Source organism: Podarcis cretensis (assembly GCF_951804945.1).
Source record: "Podarcis cretensis genome assembly, chromosome: 5".
NCBI classification, from domain to species: Eukaryota; Metazoa; Chordata; class Lepidosauria; order Squamata; family Lacertidae; genus Podarcis; species Podarcis cretensis.
This window is the reverse complement of record NC_137174.1, coordinates 77,334,858-77,352,371: the sequence shown is the minus strand read 5'-3', so window position 1 is coordinate 77,352,371 and position 17,514 is coordinate 77,334,858. Positions and strand designations below refer to the sequence as shown.

The window sequence follows — 17,514 nt, the reverse complement described above, 5'->3', positions numbered from 1 at the left end:
TGAAGCAGTTCATTAATATCAAGGATGAGCAAAACATATCAGTTTGATTTAGGTGCATTCTGTTCAAAACATTTCAGAAGAAACATTTGGCATGATGCAAAGGTTTTATTAAGAAATATGCTGGTTAGTAAGCAATAAATAGATAGTTTCAAAAACTATCTATTTATGTGATGTCATTTAAAATATGCTATGGAGAGATAGATGGGAAAGGCATAACCATAACCAGGAAAAGAAAATTACAATATGTGTCCAATTATTTTTCCCCTGCTAACTATTTGAAGTGGGTTAAAATAGGATCGCAAGTGTCTTTAGTACAGTGGAGAGCATCCCCCCCTTTCACCAATATGGATCTAATTCATTGTTTTACTCGACTGATAAATTTATATTGACATAAACCATGTTACAGTTCAGTTGATGCTGCAGTATCCTTGTGTGTTGTTCAAGTTGTAGATCTACTTTCTTACAATGCTTCTGAAAGTCAGTTGGTGAATTAAATGGGGAGGAATAATAAAAGCTGATCTTAGAGTACCTCAGAGACTTCTAGGGCAGGATCACAAGGCCACACGGATATGCACCAAGCTGTGTGGGGGCCATATCCTCACATTGTGATCCCATGTAGCTACATATCATATCAAATCAGTGAGGCCAATCGCTTTGGTCTTCCCCACACTGGTGGGAAGGAAGTTGGGAAAGATCTGATCAGTTCTGTTTACACAGTTGTGATATTCACCCACATCCATTACAGCCACATGAAATAACACAACACAGAAATAGCTCCATTGTGGTTCTCTCCTTCACACCAGATGAATACCCAGGAATGAAGTAAAAAAAAAAAAAAGGCATGGGGTGTGAAATTGAAGGACAGGGATCCAGAGCTCCCAAAGTTCTGCTGTTTCATTTTGCAGGGACAGCTACAAGGCTGTTAATTGAAAGGCTAGGCTAACCATATTATAGACAAACCCTGGAATGCAGCAGAGACAGAAAGCAGAGGGAAGCAAATCTTAAATCATGTGTACATTGCAGCCAACAATGCAGCTTCTATATTCAAATGTTGATGATGGCAAATGCAAAACCCAGCTGTAGTCTCAATTGTGAGAGAATGGTCTCAGGAGCTTTTTACACAGCACAGTTGTATGACCTGCATTGGTAATTGAATTGTGATCTCTCTGAGCCTAGAATGCATTTCTTGTTTTAAAAATGGCTCCTCCTTCTTTCTGTTTTACATTAACGACATTACTTATGTGTACAAATAATGCATAAGAGATTCTAAAAAATGCTCAGTGGGCATGGTGGGGAGCTGTCACTATTCCAAAAGGACCCTGTAAATCAACTTGGTTTCAGGAGATACTCAGCAGATGTCTGATTTATGCTTCCATAAAACAATAATAATAATATTCCAGTAGAACCCATCCCTAAAATATCTGAATCAAATGACTGAAATGGAACGATTGGGTTGTATTCAAACTTAGAGAAGTCCTACTGATTTAAGTCTCACTGATTTCAGTGGTTCTCCTCTAACCATGACTATGTCTGCCTCCAACCCAACTGACACCCTGCAATAAAGAGGAGAGACCACAAGCCTGATGAAAGTATTGGTGGCATAGGAAGGTAAGAGAAGATGGCCTATCTTTACAAAAGCATTCATAGAATAATAATAAAGCAATGGAGAAGAATCTGTAGGGGCTATTTCTAAGAGGGAGAAAAGGGGAGGGGGCTGATAGGCAAGGAGGAGCCAATGCCATTTGCAAGTAAACGTGAAGACAGCTTCATGGAGCAGAGGTGAGGATATAATTGGCAATGTGCTTGACTGCCAACATCGTCTCCCTGCAGGTTGGCCTTATCTTCGATTCAGGGAGGATAAAGCCATATTTCCCAAGGTCACGAAGCTCAAAAGTGAATGCATTCTTAATGCCCTCGTCGTAAGCCCAGTCAAGAGAGGAACCTGAACAAGGATCTGAAAAACAGGCAGACCAGAAGGCAGTATTAAAGACAACCCTGGCATGAAGGATGCAATAAAATAGGAAGGCTTCTTCTGATAGCAACAGCAGCCCAGGTAGTGAGGCAGAGATGCAGAGGACCCTCTTGAAACCAGCATTGCTGCAGATTACCCAGACAGGGAGAGACAAGGGCTGTGCAGGCAGAATGCAGGGACTCTGAGCATCCCTGCCCTTGCAGCTGCCCTGCCCTGGGGAATAGACAAATCTTTCACTTTCAGCTTCTTATTCAGTCCCCCAAATTTCTGTATTTTTAAAAAATGCTCATGAAAATTTGCCAGTATTTTAGTGTGCACGTCTAAAAAAATACATTTATGTATGCTGTTTTGACAAATATGAACATTTCTGCAAGCAGTTTTCCCCAATATAATGCATTTTTGCATGATATTTATATAGAGTTAATGTACAATTTACTGCAATATACATGGTTTCCTACACATTAGTTGGGTTGAGAACCATATTGCAAAATTCAGAGAACTGTGAATTTTGAAAGGTGGCTGTGTTTCGTTTTAAGGGTTGTTTTAAAAAGTGTGAAATAAGTAGGTTCATCTTTAAATGCATACAGAATTGAATATCTCCCTCATCCCCGCCTGCCCCCACACCATTCAGATAAGCTGCAGTGATGTCAGTGCAGCAATGCTCTATCCAATGACCCAATAGGGTCTGATAGGCTGGGCTAGAAGGCAGATCAATCAGCATGCTGTCCCCCATCTGTTGTGAAGCTGAGTAGCACAGGAAGGCTACATAGAGGTCAGGCAAAACCGAACCATGAGTTATGCTGTTGTTGTTGTTTCAAAATATTGGCTTTAATTAATTTGATTTGCAAAAGTTCTCCTTGCATGTACACGTCCATAGAAAATAGAAACAAATACTTACAAATTGTAGTGGCAGTTGGTCCATAGGTATACTCTGTACCATAGAGGCTAGATAAAGCTTCTACTGCTTCCTTAGCTACTTTGTTCTGTATTTAAAAGAGAGGGGGGGGGGGAATTAGATTGTTCATGGAAAAATTCTTGGGATAGCCTAGAGTAGGGCACAAGGAGGTGCCTAGAGTAGTTGCCCATGACCCTAGATCCAAGGCAGCTGATTAGGATTCCCATTGTTATCGAAAGATGGACAGACTGAGGTTTGCTACTTTCACAAGGAATTTAGGCTTCATTCCTCTGAATGAGAAGAACTTGTTTTGTGCTTTTGAGACTTGTTTGTATTCAGTTGCTTCCCTTCCTGCAGGCATTGGCCAACAGGACATTTCTGTATATTTACAGGCAAGCGACTGTGTATGCCTCTCCCCAGTCTCCTCCAGCCTGATACCTTCAGTTTACTGCAACACGTGACCCCTTTGGGCCAATCTCAAGTCATCACGTATTGAGGACCAGAGTTGTACAATACAGTTATTCCCGGCTTTCTGTTGGGTACTATTTTGCAATGTGTGATTCTCAGAATCATTGGGCTGCCTCCAGCTATATAAGGAAGCAATTTCTTTTCATAGCTTCTCACCCAGACATTCCTAACGGTAAATGATACTTGTTGGCATCTGGTTCTACTGGATAGGAGAACTACACAAAACTGTCTCTATAAAGGAAAGTATCCCATTTTAAATGTAAGATGCGAGATGACTGCCAAAGTGCAGACAACTTTAAAAGGTAAAGTTGTGTCAGTATGCACTTTGCCAGGAAGCTGAAGGGCATTGCCAGTCCCTGAGCCTCTTGGCTTCATCTCCTCTTTGTTGCTTCTTTCTGTTTCTCTGTCCTCTTTTAGTGGGGAAAAGGGGCAGAAACCTCCATATTAAGTTAACATGAGGAGACCCCTGCTGAAAAAGTCCAAAGGTCCATTTAGACCAGCAACCTGTTTTCACAGAGACCATCTGGATGTCTGTAGGAAGCTTGCAAGCAGGAGTGCAACCTCTCCTAGCAGGTGTGGGGATTGGGCCTGTAGAAATGTAAAGTAAATGGACAGCTTTAGCTATGGTGGCAATGAGAAGAGCAGGTACGTGTGTGTGTCTACTGAGGACATCCTATAGATAGATAAAATAAAATAAAATAAATGAGGGCTTTTCAAAACATGGAACTGGGACTGGTTTCTTCTAAATCAAACTCTAGATTTTATTTTGGCAGTGGTCCCAGGGACACGAATCTGAGCATGAGGCAATGAGACCTTTTAAAATATCAGATTCTATGGTTTAAAGTATAGCAGGTTTTTTGTAAAAGAAATGTAAACAGCAATTAATAGTGAGGAGATGAGCGCAAATTTAGGTTCCTCTGTTATAAGACACAAGAGGGCAGCATTGGTGTATCTACATTTCTATCACAAGTGTCTATGAAATTAGGAATGCTGGTTTTCCTACACAAGACTCATTTCCTGTGCGATGCTGGCAGGTGTCCAATTCTCTTTAGGGAACAAAACAACTACTAGGAATTACTAAGTCATTTAGAAGGTGGGGGGACGTCTCTGTCTATGGTACCTTTTTCATTGTACTCATATGCACCCTTGGGGAGAAAATGCAATAGACTGGGTCAAGCTGACCTCTGCTGCAGTTGAACATAATGGGGACCATAGCTAAGATCTAGACCAGGGTAGTCAACCTTTTTATACCTAACGCCCACTAATGCATTTTTCTTGATTGTAAAATTTCCTTACCGCCCACCAGTGCTCGATGGAAGGAGGATTCAGCTTGTGTTGTAGAACCCCCTACCGCCCACCTAGACTCCTGAAATGCCTACTAGTGGGCGGGAGGGACCAGGTTGACAACACCTGATCTAGACAGTCGAGGTTGTCTGTTTCTTGGCTCTAACCTTGCACTGAATTATTGGAAACGATTAAATTTATACTAAAACACTCAGATATTTGCATCCAACTCCCCAGAGCTTTGAATACTTTTCTGATGCACTTTGGGTCGTATCTCACTGCCTCTGCTTAGCAATGCCTCAACATATTTGTTTACACCCAATGGCTTTGTGAATGATAAGAAGACGACTGTAATAATCTTTTTCTACATACCAGTTCATCATTATTGGGTGCTGTTTCATCCTTATAGGCATATGGAAACATCAATATCTGAGAATAGGAATGGAAGCTTATGTATCCTCTGATGGAGGAAAGGTACTCTCGGATGAAGCTTGTAACTGCTTTGATTTCTGGCTCAGATTCTGCCGAGGGACCGCAGTAAATCTCCGAACAAGGTTTATGCGATATACCTATGGCTGCAAGAAAAAGTTTTCAGATGAAGTATTTATATTGGTGCCATTTATAGATTGCTTACTCGCTTGAAGAATAGTGAAGAAGATTGCATTTCTTTCCAAATCAGGAAGCGACTTCACAATTTGCTTTTTGTGTCATGATTTCTTTGACATCAGTGCAGTCTGGTAATTCCTTCCATCAACAGCCTTTGCTAACATGGTGCCCTCTAGATGTTTGAGACTACAGCTCTCATTTGCCCCAGCCAGCACATCCTTCTTGTGTGCTGATGATGCTCCTTTGATGACATAAGGATAATCATTTGAAGAAAGAGTTTGCTATTGGTATATCTCAGGTTTGGGGAAACTTTGGTCCTCCAGATATTGGCGCATGTCAACTCCCAACTAGTGTTAGAAACTGAGATATGAAAGCTAGGAGCTAAATGGCACATTAAACCTAGGTTATGGGTGTAACAACAGAATGTCTAGGCACACTTTTTTAAATAAATAGAATATAAAAGTGAAAATGAATGAACTGCAGCTAAAATATTATATTCATTTTTTTACACGGTCTAGTTCTTACCTGAAGACTGCAGAAAACAAACCCTGACTTCCCCTGTCTGCCCCCCTAATATTCTTAGGAGGGTATCTTCTCTAGTCTTCAGAGAGTGGTGGAGGCAGAAAAAGGTCCCCCTTTCCTTCCACTCTGCAGTTTTAATCAGAAATCTTAGGAGCGGTACTGCGCCCAGAGTTCAGAAACTGCTTGTGCTAATGAAATTCCTTGTTGCAAAATGCGCCTAGAACAATGGGAGTTTTGAATGCTGCTCCCAACAAACCCAGCCAGAATGGCCAATGGCCAGGGATAATGGGGTTGTACTTCAGAACTATCTGGAGGAAGAAAGGTTCCCAATAACTGGTATATAGCAAACAAATCTGTTGGATTTATCTAGTTTTATCATGGCTGCTCCATTAAGACAAAGCTTTAATTACATTTAGCACAGGGAGCCTGAGTAGGAGGAAAAGGATGAGGAGTACAGATGACCCATTGGCAGAGGCAGAGTCTGGGAGGAGACACCTGCCACTGCCTCTTCCACTTCTACGGATCCTCAGTTTGGAATTCAGCATGAAGTGGGAAAGGCGTAGGAGGTTAGTGGCCTATTCATAAGTAAGTCCACTTATTGAGGAAAAAGCTTCCATATTTGGATTGGGAAATGGCTGCATTTGGTGTTCTGCTTCAGGTGGGAAAATGCCTTTGGCTCTCTTTTGCATGATGCAAAAGCCATTCCCAGAAATATATCACACAACCACAAATTTAATGTTCATTTTGGTGTTTTTTGCAAATTCCTTTTCTGAAAGTAAGAAACACAGAAATCATGGGTGTAGCCAGGATTTTTGTTAGAGGGGGGCAGAACCTACATGATTGGTCAGTTAAGTATTTCTATTGTTTTACTTGATTGGGGGTGGGTGGGTGGCTGTCCCCCCGCCCTCACTTGGCTACACTCATGACAGAAATGAATGCTTAAGTTGTACAATTTTCCACTATATTTCTGGAAGTGACTTTTAGATTGTGGGAAAGTTCAAATAGAATGTGGAAATTGACAGTTAGAGAAATGTTGAGTCTCAGTTAATGTCGCTCCTTGGCATATTATACTTACTGCCCCATTTAGCTTTGAAATTCCTGTTCAAGTCAACACCAGGACAATCACTGTTAGAAGTATTCGCACGATTCTTTCTCCACATGCGATTCTGTGAGACAAAATGATGGAAATCTGTTCTTGTTCCTTTGGGGAACATTTTTTTTGTATAGTGCATCAGAAGGATTGGGCCCATATACCCTGCCTTTGGGCCTTACTTTCTTCCTCATGGCCAGCTCGTGGCCTTACCTTATGTCCAGCTGTTAGACATAACATACATGTGATCTGCATGCACAGTGGACTGATCACCTTTCATCCCCCCCCCCCGATTTTGCCAGGTAACAATTACCAGGCTTTTGTACCTACATTTATTGGTGAAATGTGTATATACACTGCTAACACATTCCACTTGAAATGTGGAAATGAGGACAGGAGAGGAATAATTTTACTGCGTGTTAAAATTTACAAATTTATGTTGTTGTTGTTTAGTCATTTAGTCATGTCCGACTCTTCGTGACCCCATGGACCAGAGCATAGGTAAAGGTAAAGGTAAAGGTACCCCTGCCCGTACAGGCCAGTCTTGACAGACTCTGGGGTTGTGCGCCCATCTCACTTAAGAGGCCAGGGGCCAGCGCTGTCCGGAGACACTTCCGGGTCACGTGGCCAGCGTGACATCGCTGCTCTGGCGAGCCAGAGCCACACACGGAAACGCCGTTTACCTTCCCGCTGGTAAGCGGTCCCTATTTATCTACTTGCACCCGGAGGTGCTTTCGAACTGCTAGGTTGGCAGGCGCTGGGACTGAGCAGCGGGAGCGCACCCCGCCGCAGGGATTCGAACCGCCGACCTTTCGATCGGCAAGTCCTAGGCGCTGAGGCTTTAACCCACAGCGCCACCTGCGTCCCAATTGGACCAGAGCATACATACATATAAATCTATGTATGTATCTATTTATAATATTTTTTTACCTGCCTTTCGCTGTAAGGTCCTAGGCCAAGCGACAATAATATAACGTTACAAAGGATGACAAAGGAATCTCTAGGCTGCCAAGGCTCATGTCACAATTAGCTAGTTCATGCAAGGAGTCAACGCTAACTGAGAATGAGTGAACCTTTAACTTCTTGATTCCAACCATGGCAGCTGCCTTAGTAAGTCCAAGGAGTCAGCAATCTCAAGATCTTTTTCTTCTCTCTCCTTCCTCACAATTGTTGTAACACAGCTGATTCCCAAAGGTAAAGAGAGCACCGACTGTGGGTGAAGGGAAGGTACCTGGCATAGGCATTCAGGGGTGTGGACAGGAGCTGTGAATGAGGGCATCAAGGGAATACAACAAAATAGGACAAATATTGAAGGCTGTTCACCAACACTTTCAATATATGATATCATAGCTCCTTTGACAGCGCAGGCATTGGAGACATGAACACTCGTGTTTGGACTCCCCATGAATAACCTACAATACAGTCCTATACATTACTTTGAGGCAAGTCTCATTGAGCTCATTTGGACTTGTGTCTAAGTAAGTTGCTATGGGATTGTAGCCATTCCATAAAATATTATGTTCTACCACATGGGCCAGTCCTCTCCCCTCCTTTTCGGTGTCACCTTAATAAATATTTTTAAAAATAAATTTATTAATGCAGTAATAATGGATAGAAATAATAACATTCAATTCAGCAAACTACTAAAGAGGGGGGAAATGTGGCCATTACTTCAGTCCATGTCCAGACATAGCCGTCAATGTTGAATACGGGAAGGATGTAGAAGTTCAAATCGTTCAAGAGCTTGAACATGACCTTGTCCGTTTCATAGGTTCTGACAGCCTGCAAGAAAAAAACCCCAACATTTTGTGCAATTATACAAATGCACTATTCAGTTGTCAACAAGCTGAGAAGGTTAGAATCCTTCAGAATTTTTTTATTTTTAAAGCAGATTTTTCACCTTTAGGATTTCGGAGCTTAAGGGTAAAATAAAATAAACAATAGAACTACTTAAAAACTAAAACACCTCTTCTCCCCACTAGGGCTGCAATCCTATACACAGCTGCCATGACGTTCGCTCCACTGAAGTCACTGGGAGTTACCGTATTTTTTGCTCTATAAGATGCACCAGACCATAAGACGCACCTAGTTTTTGGAAGAAGAAAACAAGAAAAAAATATTCTGAATCCCAGAAACCAGGACAGCCAGCGGGATTGCAGTGCAGCGATTCCGCTGGCTGTCCTGGCTTTTTGCTTAGCTGTGCACAGCCTCTCCCAGGCAAAGGGAGCCTTCATCCCCTGCCTGGGAGAGGCTGCGTGTGGCTAAGGCTCCCCAAGAGCTGTGCTCCGTTTAAAGAGCACGCGGAGCATGTGTGTGGCTCTTGGGGGCTTTTCCCAGAGGAGGGAGAAGGGCAGCCCTTCTCCTCCTTGGGGAAAAGCCCCGAAGAGCCGCACACATGCTCCACACAGCTCTTTAAAGGGAGCGCTGAGCAGAGCCTCCCGCCTGTATTTGCTCCATAAGATGCACACACATTTCCCCTTACTTTTTAGGAGGGGAAAAGTGCGTCTTATAGAGCGAAAAATACGGTACTTAGACACATATAGGATTGCACTATGAGGCTGTAATTTTAACTTCCTGCTTTTGGTGGCTGGAGGTGTGGGTTAGAGTGTAATACAGACCCCTCTCTGTTAGCTTTGCTTGAGAAGTGCCACCAATGGGTGCATAGTTCTGCTGTGATGATGCGCAACCTCTGGCCAGACAGCTGGTAGCTAGCAAAACAGGGCATTTTGTTGGGCTGCTGGAAACTTTGTATCTACAACACCACTCAGCCATGAAGCTCACTGGGCGACCTTGGGCCAGTCACCTTCTCTTAGCTTGACCTTCCTCACAGGGTTGTTGTGAGGATGTAATGGGGAGCAGGAGACCCATGTACACCACTTTAAGCTCAGTGGAAGATAAAAGTAGTCTATAAATGTAATAAATAAATAAAGTACTGTTTAGCCAACCTGCTTCACAAACCATTGGCAGAAAGCAGGTGAGATCCACTCGCGTGCATGAATGCCGCAGTCCATAAAGATGACCTTCTTTTTTCCACTCTCCTTCCCAACCTGTTAAGCAGCAAATATTAATCTTTGAAACATCTTTATCCTGTGTATACTATGTACAGAATCTGCAGTCCTAGCATTCAGTTCAGTGGGAGGGTGCATACCACTGGAAATATGTTTTGGAGAAAAAAAAATAAGTGGATCTACAGGGAATAGAACTCGGTTACGCATGGACATCATAAAAACTGTTCCATGGTCCAACAGAGCAAGTGCAAACAACTTTAACAACTAATCCAGAATGTGGCAGCTAGATTTGTGACCAGGTGTGGCCGCCGAGATCATATAACACCGGTTCTGAAAGACCTATATTGGCTCCCAGTACATTTATGAGCCCAGTTCAAAGTGTTGGTGCTGACCTTTAAAGCCCTAAATCAGGGGTCAGCAAACTTTTTCAGCAGGGGGCCAGTCCACTGTCACTCAGACCTTGTGGGGGGCCGGGCTATATTTTGAAAAAAATAACAATGAACGAATTCCTATGCCCCACAAATAACCCAGATGCATTTTAAATAAAAGCAAACCTTATACTCATGTAAAAACACCAGGCAGGCCCCACAAATAACCTAGAGATACATTTTAAATAAAAGGACACATTCTACTCATGTAAAAACATGCTGATTCCTGGACCATTTGCAGGCTGGATTTAGAAGGTGATTGGGCTGGATCCGGCCCCCAGGCCTTAGTTTGCCTACCCATGGCCTGAATGGCCTCAGTCCAGTATACCTGAAGGAGCGTCTCCACCCTCATCATTCAGCCCAGACACTGAAATCCAGTTCCAATGGCCTTCTGGCGGTTCCCTCACTGTGAAAAGTGAGATTACAGGGAACCAGGCAGAGGGCCTTCTTGGCAGTGGCGCCCGTCCTGTGGAACGCCCTCCCGTCAGATGTCAAGGAAGTAAACAACTATCTGACTTTTAGAAGACATCTGAAGGCACCCCGGTTTAGGGAAGTTTTTAATGTCTGATGTTTTGTTGTATTTTTAATATTTTGTTGGAAGCCGCCCAGAGTGGCTGGGTAACCCAGCTAGATTGGTGGGATATCTGGGCTGTAGCCTCATCAATTTGGTAATGTTCATTTTTCTGTGGTCACTTTCTCAACTCTAGTTGTAAATCTAAATTATTTATAGTGCTTGAGTCAGAACAAGACTCTCACCTTAAGCAGGTACATGGGACGATCCTCATACGTCTTTCCAATCTGAACCCTTGAGACCAGTTTGGGGTATTTTTTGGCCATTCTTTCAGTCCATGCAACAATCTAAGAAAACACGGTTGTTATAAAACACTGGCATACGTCCGATTAAAATGTCATGGAGGTGAAAAATGATCTACTTATTGTCCCAATTATATATGTAGCTTAAGGGAGAGGAACCACCCCTCAGAACATGGTACCTTTTCCCATTCATTGTATCTCGTGTAGCTGTGCTTCTCACGGAAATGCCTCCCACCATCAAATTGTTTTTCGATCTCTTCTTGTAGATTATGGAATAAAATTCTGTGGTGGGAAAAAGGACACCAACACATTTAGTTCACGCACATAGCCCCTCCCTCCCCAGGAGAAGGAGATTATCTGTGGCTCCTCTGGTTTAATCCCTTCGTCAACATCCTGAAATCAAACAAAGCTTACACATATGTCAGTGCATGTAACAAGGTAGCTAGCAGCAAACAGTTATTTCCCTTGGAAGAATTCAACTCCATTGAATTACTTCTGAACAGATTGTGCCGTAAATAACCAACTAAATGCATAGATAAAACTGCATACTCATGAAGCTGTGCCACTTCTGACACTAATGTTGTTGTTGTTATTATTTCTTGAATTTATATACCGCCGTATACCCAGAGGTCTCAGGGTGGTTCACAGAACAAAATCAAAATATAAAACCACAAAATATATAATCAAAATAAAAACTACAACCCAACAACCCCTCCCCCAAAAGAAACACATTTCAAAAGGGCATCAGATGTAGGATATTTATGCTATAGGTATTCTATTCAACTCAGCATTGTGAGGTGAGAAAGTAAAGTGTGTTTAATTGATTACTAACTTTCCACCTTTCCAATATCCACTGGGGGGCAGTCAATGAATATAAGCTATGTTTTGATTAAATCAGTGGCAAACATCTACAGTGGTGCCCCGCAAGATGAATGCCTCGCAAGACGAAAAACTCGCTAGATGAAAGAGTTTTCCGTTTTTTGAGGTGCTTCGCAAGACGAATTTCCCTATGGGCTTGCTTCGCAAGACGAAACGTCTTGCAAGTTCTTGCGAGTTTGTTTCCTTTTTCTTAAAGCCGCTAAGCTGCTAAGCCATTAATAGCCGCTAAGCCGCTAATAGCAGCTAAACCGCTAAGCCGCTAATAGCCGTGCTTTGCAAGACGAAAAAAACACAAGACGAAGAGACTCGCGGAATGGATTAATTTCGTCTTGCGAGGCACCACTGTATTTCCCTAGATTTTGCCCAACATTAAGGTTTGCAGTTTTTGCAATGCTACCTCCCAACAACCTCAAATATGACACAACCTTGATGGCAGAAAGTGAGGAGGAATTAAAGAACCTTTTAATGAGGGTGAAAGAGGAGAGCACAAAATATGGTCTGAAGCTCAACATCAAAAAAACTAAGATCATGGCCACTGGTCCCATCACCTCCTGGCAAATAGAAGGGGAAGAAATGGAGGCAGTGAGAGATTTTACTTTCTTGGGCTCCATGATCACTGCAGATGGTGACAGCAGTCATGAAATTAAAAAGATGCCTGCTTCTTGGGAGAAAAGCAATGACAAACCTAGACAGCATCTTAAAAAGTAGAGACATCACCTTGCCAGCAAAGGTCCATATAGTAAAAGATATGGTTTTTCCAGTAGTGATGTATGGAAGTGAGAGCTGGACCATAAAGAAGGCTGATCGCCGAAGAATTGCTTTTGAATTATGGTGCTGGAGGAGACTCTTGAGAGTCCCACGGACTGCAAGAAGATCAAACCTATCCATTCTTAAGGAAATCAGCCCTGAGTGCTCAGTGGAAGAACAGATCCTGAAGCTGAGGCTCCAGTACTTTGGCCACCTCATGAGAAGAGAAGACTCCCTGGAAAAGACCCTGATGTTGGGAAAGATGGCGGCCACAAGGAGAAGGGGAGGACAGAGGACGAGTTGGTTGGACAGTGTTCTCAAAGCTACTAACATGAGTTTGACCAAATTGCGGGAGGCAATGGAAGACAGGAGTGCCTGGCGTGCTCTGGTCCATGGGGTCACAACAACAACCTCCCAAAAGACAATTCAACTCCATACCATAAATCTATGCTGGCAATCTACTTGGAAAAGTATTAGTAGAAGGAAGATATGGATTAAAGCCCAGAAGATTACATATAAGAAATGCACACTTATGGTGGCAGAGAAGATAAAACTCAAAAACTCATATTACTAAGATAATAATAAAAATAATAATAATGAATGGGACCCCCTTAAGGAGACAGCAAGACTTTCGTTTAATAGCGCTGACAACCAGCAGTTTGACAAGTATGCATCAGACAGTAATGGAAGCTGGACTTTAATGTAATATATGCATTTCTATATATAAATACTTTGATCTGATTATACAATGGGCATTTTTTGTCTTAAAAAATGTTCTTTTTTGATTTACTGGAGAATTCTCTTCTAAAGGAGTTTAATTCTGTTTTCATTACCTTCACATCTTTAGTTAAATTGTTGCTACAATTTTAAGTACTGTAAATAGTTCCCCTCAAATCACAGCCAGAGCTGTGGGATGGGGATGGCTGTGAGGTAGAAGGAAGTGGTTTACATTATCCATCCTCGTAGTCCCAAGGTTGATGATGGTAGCAATGAGCAGCAGTCAATGGCTTCCTGGTCACATCAGTAGAAGCAATCAGAAATCTCATGATGAGTGGAAACTCAGATATTGTGAGAGTAAAGGAAGATGGAAAATTGTAAGATGCAGAATTTCACGTAACATTTGAATTAAAGACTTGGGTGAGGTCTCGTCCCATGTGGCTTAGCGTCAGCTGAGCAGCCAGCCAGTTCCTTGGGTGAATATGAGTTAGGAAAAAGAAAAGACCTCTGTGCTTTCCCCTCCATGTTTTCTGATTTAAGCATAATTTCTCAGTGTCAGTAAATATTGAGTTAAATTGTGACCTGGTTAAATTCCAAGTTTGGTGACTACCTCTTTCTTGTTGTTTGAAACATTATATGATACACATACTTTACAATCATCACAAACTAGCATTATGTAGCATACATACCCATATTGTATTCCATTCTGCTCCAGCTTTGTCTGAACAAAGCTTGTCTGATCTGAACCAACGCGAAAATCCACATCTGTTCCAACAACAACGTGATGGATTGAACTAGGATGCCAAATGTCAAGCTGTGTAGGAAAAATTCAGTAACGTTTGTCTTTAAGAAAGTGTGCATTCTCAGGTATATGGGTTGTTAAAGACTTTCCCAGACATTGGATTGAAATAAAATATTCTTTCCCCTTCTTCGCATATGTTTTAATTGTCTCTATGACAGCATAGGCATATAAGAGTAGGAAATGAACACTTATTAAGAAGCAAGTTGCTTTGGGCAAAATAAAAATAAAAATAAAAATCCCATTGAAAGATCATACAGCTACCAAAAAGGAAGATTCAGGTAATGGGAAGGGCAAGTCCTTCATGTATTTTCTTGTCCATTCTAAACGTTAGTGCATGGATATAATAATGTTTCCATATATTCTTTTTAAAAAGTCCATATGTTCTTCTCAAAAATCTTCCCTGCAACTGTTATTGCCAAAAATTCACCAAATGGAAGTCAGCCTGAATATTTGATACTTATAACTGACATCCAATGATACCTGCTTTCAATATTTGATATTTTACATAGTTGATGCATTTGAGTGTATCGGAGAGCTGATAGGCAATTCTATTTATTAAGTGTTTTATAATTGTATGGTTATGATGCTTCTTATTTGATACCTACCAATATGAAAACAATAAAGAGCTGCCATTGAGACTAAGGCACTCATGTTTTTGAATTCTGAGATAGAAATTCATGTTTCAGAATTTCACACTCAAAATGAAGCGGGTGAATGTTGAGTATTTTGCTTAAGCAAAGGAGATTGTATAAGCTATGGGGCATTGTCTCTTAATTTGTTCCCTGATCTTGCATTGACAAAGAATGTGCATAATTTGAGATGAAAACCCATTGCTAAAACCTGTGGAGAAAAATATAAAAATGAAAAACATGTGGAAGAAGAATCTCACCTGAACTGTGGAGGCCAGGTCCTTTAGAAAGTCCACTTGGTTTTCATTCTGAAGTTTCACCCGAAATACTTTCTCACTTCAATAAGAATGAAACATATTTCTAGAGGGAAAATCGCCATTAAACTAAGCCACATCCTGCCCTTTTCCTTCTCCCCCAATATTTGGTTCTTTGAGGCTAGGGACTATTTCGTGTGTGGCTGCACAGCGCACATTCATTTCAACTGGACTTACAATGTGCTGGATTGTGTGCTCTCAAACTGCTGCAACCAGTAAGGGAGCAAGCCAATTCACAATAAGCTGCCTAAGTCAGAAGTCCTGCTCTTTCTGCTCTGCCTAAGCCTGGTAGAGGAAAAACAAGCCCTAAAATAATGTTTCATGCTGGGTTGTCATGTGACTGAGGTGAACAGGATCCAGCCTAAGTCCCCACCACTCTGCCCCTTCCATGCTCCTTTTTGGGGACTTATACCAGCCCCAGCTAAGCACTGGTTGAGCCAGAATGAGCAAATTATGCTGGCATATCTTTGGTTGAGCTGCCATTGGGAACTTCATGCTGACCGAGCCAGGAATTAGCCAGCTGAGGTGGTGATCTGCTGCATCCTAAGCTATTCATTCTGGTGGATCTCGCCCCCCCTAAGTCTACTAAGCAAAGAAACCAACTTATGGCAACTTTTCCTTTTGGAGATTTCCCACAATGAGAAACTTCTACCTGTCAAAGCGACGAGTGAGAACAACAGCCCGAGGTGCCACGAGGAGACCCAAGAATAAAAGGATGAACCTCATGATTCTGCTTTGGCCACAATCTCTCATTCCTGTGTGTTATATATATATAAAAAAAGCAGATGACTTCCTCTGGGTTATTTTTTAAAAGCTTATTCATTTTTTTAAAAACAGTATAGTTTTGGCTTACAAGGAAACTCAGATTTTGACATCTGAGCGATGAAGATAAGATTGTGTGTGTGTGTGTGTTTAGTAATGTGCTGTGAAAGTAACAGCACCCTAGGGTTCTTCAGTGCACACAAGTCTGTACATATTTGCTCAAAATTAGTGGTTAGAGAGTTGGCCTAGGATTAGGGAGACCAAATTCAAGACTGATGCTAAATACTTACTGAAATAATGGGTGGGTGGGTGTTTTACTGCTTTGAGGGTGTTTTTTATATCAAGCGGTGTATACATTTTATGAAATAAAGAAATAAAGGAATTACTCATTTTCTTGGGAATCTGATGCAGGATTACCAGTAGGAATCAGTTTGCACCCATGTTATGCTTGTATTTTTTTTTTTGTAATTAACTAGCACAAATATACCATAAATCTGCTGTGCTCTGTTACCCATAGAAATCTACACTTTGTGGAATATTGCTGTATATGTATTTATCAGCACCTGGGTAAGTCAACACACATAACAGCAGGGCATGGGCGGATATATCAATTTCAATTTCTCTCAGTTTCTCCTTTGTTTTACAACTTGAAGTACAGTTCTCCACATTTCTACCTCACTTTTCTTTTTCTTTTTAAGTACTCATAAAAGTTCACCTGTATTTTAGAGCAAATTCCTCCTAATATTTACACTTTTGTATGCAATTTTGCCTAATACACACATTTGTTTTTAAAGAAATTTCTCTTAATATAATGTATTTTTCTATGTTATTTTCACAAATGTATGCATTAAATACACTTTACCCTGATATAGGCACGTTGGTACACATTACTTGGGTGGAGAGTTGTATTGCGAAACTGGGAGGTGTGTGGATTTGAAAAGGATGGCTATGTTTCGATTCACATCTTGTTTTGGGAAGTGTGAATGAGGCAGGCTCACCATTAAATGTGAACTGAATTGAATTCCCTTCACATCCCTGTTTAACAGTATTAACTGATCATGCCACTAACTTTCATAGAGTCCACTTCATCAGATGCCTCAAGCGTTGCCTGAGCTTCTGTTGAGCATGGTTGTTTTGGGATGGGAGAAAGCCATTTCCCGTTCCTGAGGAAAATGACATTGCCAGCTGGGAGCAAGCCCTACCCACACGCACAGGGTGGGATAGCCCCTGCGCCATTGGAGGGTCCTCAGTTGCGTCATCCCTGGCCGACCAATCTGGATGGTCCGGGGGTGTGGTGCGGGCTATTTAAACTGCCTGTGGCTGAGGACTCACCCCCTTTAGGCATTGGAGTATTCGGTTGAAGGGGAGGGAAGGTAGTGGCCATCACCTACCCCTCCTAATTCAAGGGTATTCCGTTAAAGGAATCTGAGGGGCGTGGTCTCTGTCTGAAGCCCCAGAGGGGGGCTAGGGCCATGGCACGACCCCTGGTGGTGACCCTGGGGAAGTTCCAATTGATGTGCATCAGCAGGGATCCCCCTACTGGTGGTTAACCCTTCCAAGACTTCCTGCAGGCGGGCA

General features: G+C 42.0%; 1 protein-coding gene across 1 annotated transcript; it reads right to left on the bottom strand.

The window, feature by feature from the left end:
• Positions 1-85: 85 nt before the first annotated feature.
• LOC307217081 (mast cell carboxypeptidase A-like) lies at positions 86-15,947 on the bottom strand. The gene is made up of 11 exons (XM_079978139.1): positions 15,827-15,947; positions 15,121-15,196; positions 14,119-14,243; positions 11,266-11,368; positions 11,030-11,131; positions 9,783-9,884; positions 8,509-8,619; positions 6,823-6,913; positions 4,992-5,194; positions 2,871-2,955; positions 86-1,954 (listed from the first exon to the last, which is right to left on the bottom strand). The coding sequence occupies exons 1-11, from the start codon at positions 15,925-15,927 to the stop codon at positions 1,767-1,769; spliced, it is 1,287 nt and encodes a 428-aa protein (XP_079834265.1). The 5' UTR covers positions 15,928-15,947; the 3' UTR covers positions 86-1,766.
• Positions 15,948-17,514: the final 1,567 nt, after the last annotated feature.

Coding starts and splice junctions, on each gene's coding strand:
- LOC307217081 (XM_079978139.1), bottom strand. CDS start 15,927: ATGAGAGATTGTGGCCAAAGCAGAATCATGAGGTTCATCCTTTTATTC. Junction 11,132..11,265: donor GATACAATGAATGGGAAAAG/GTACCATGTTCT, acceptor GTGTTTTCTTAG/ATTGTTGCATGGACTGAAAG. Junction 5,195..6,822: donor TTTCAAAGCTAAATGGGGCA/GTAAGTATAATA, acceptor TTTTTCTTGCAG/CCATAGGTATATCGCATAAA.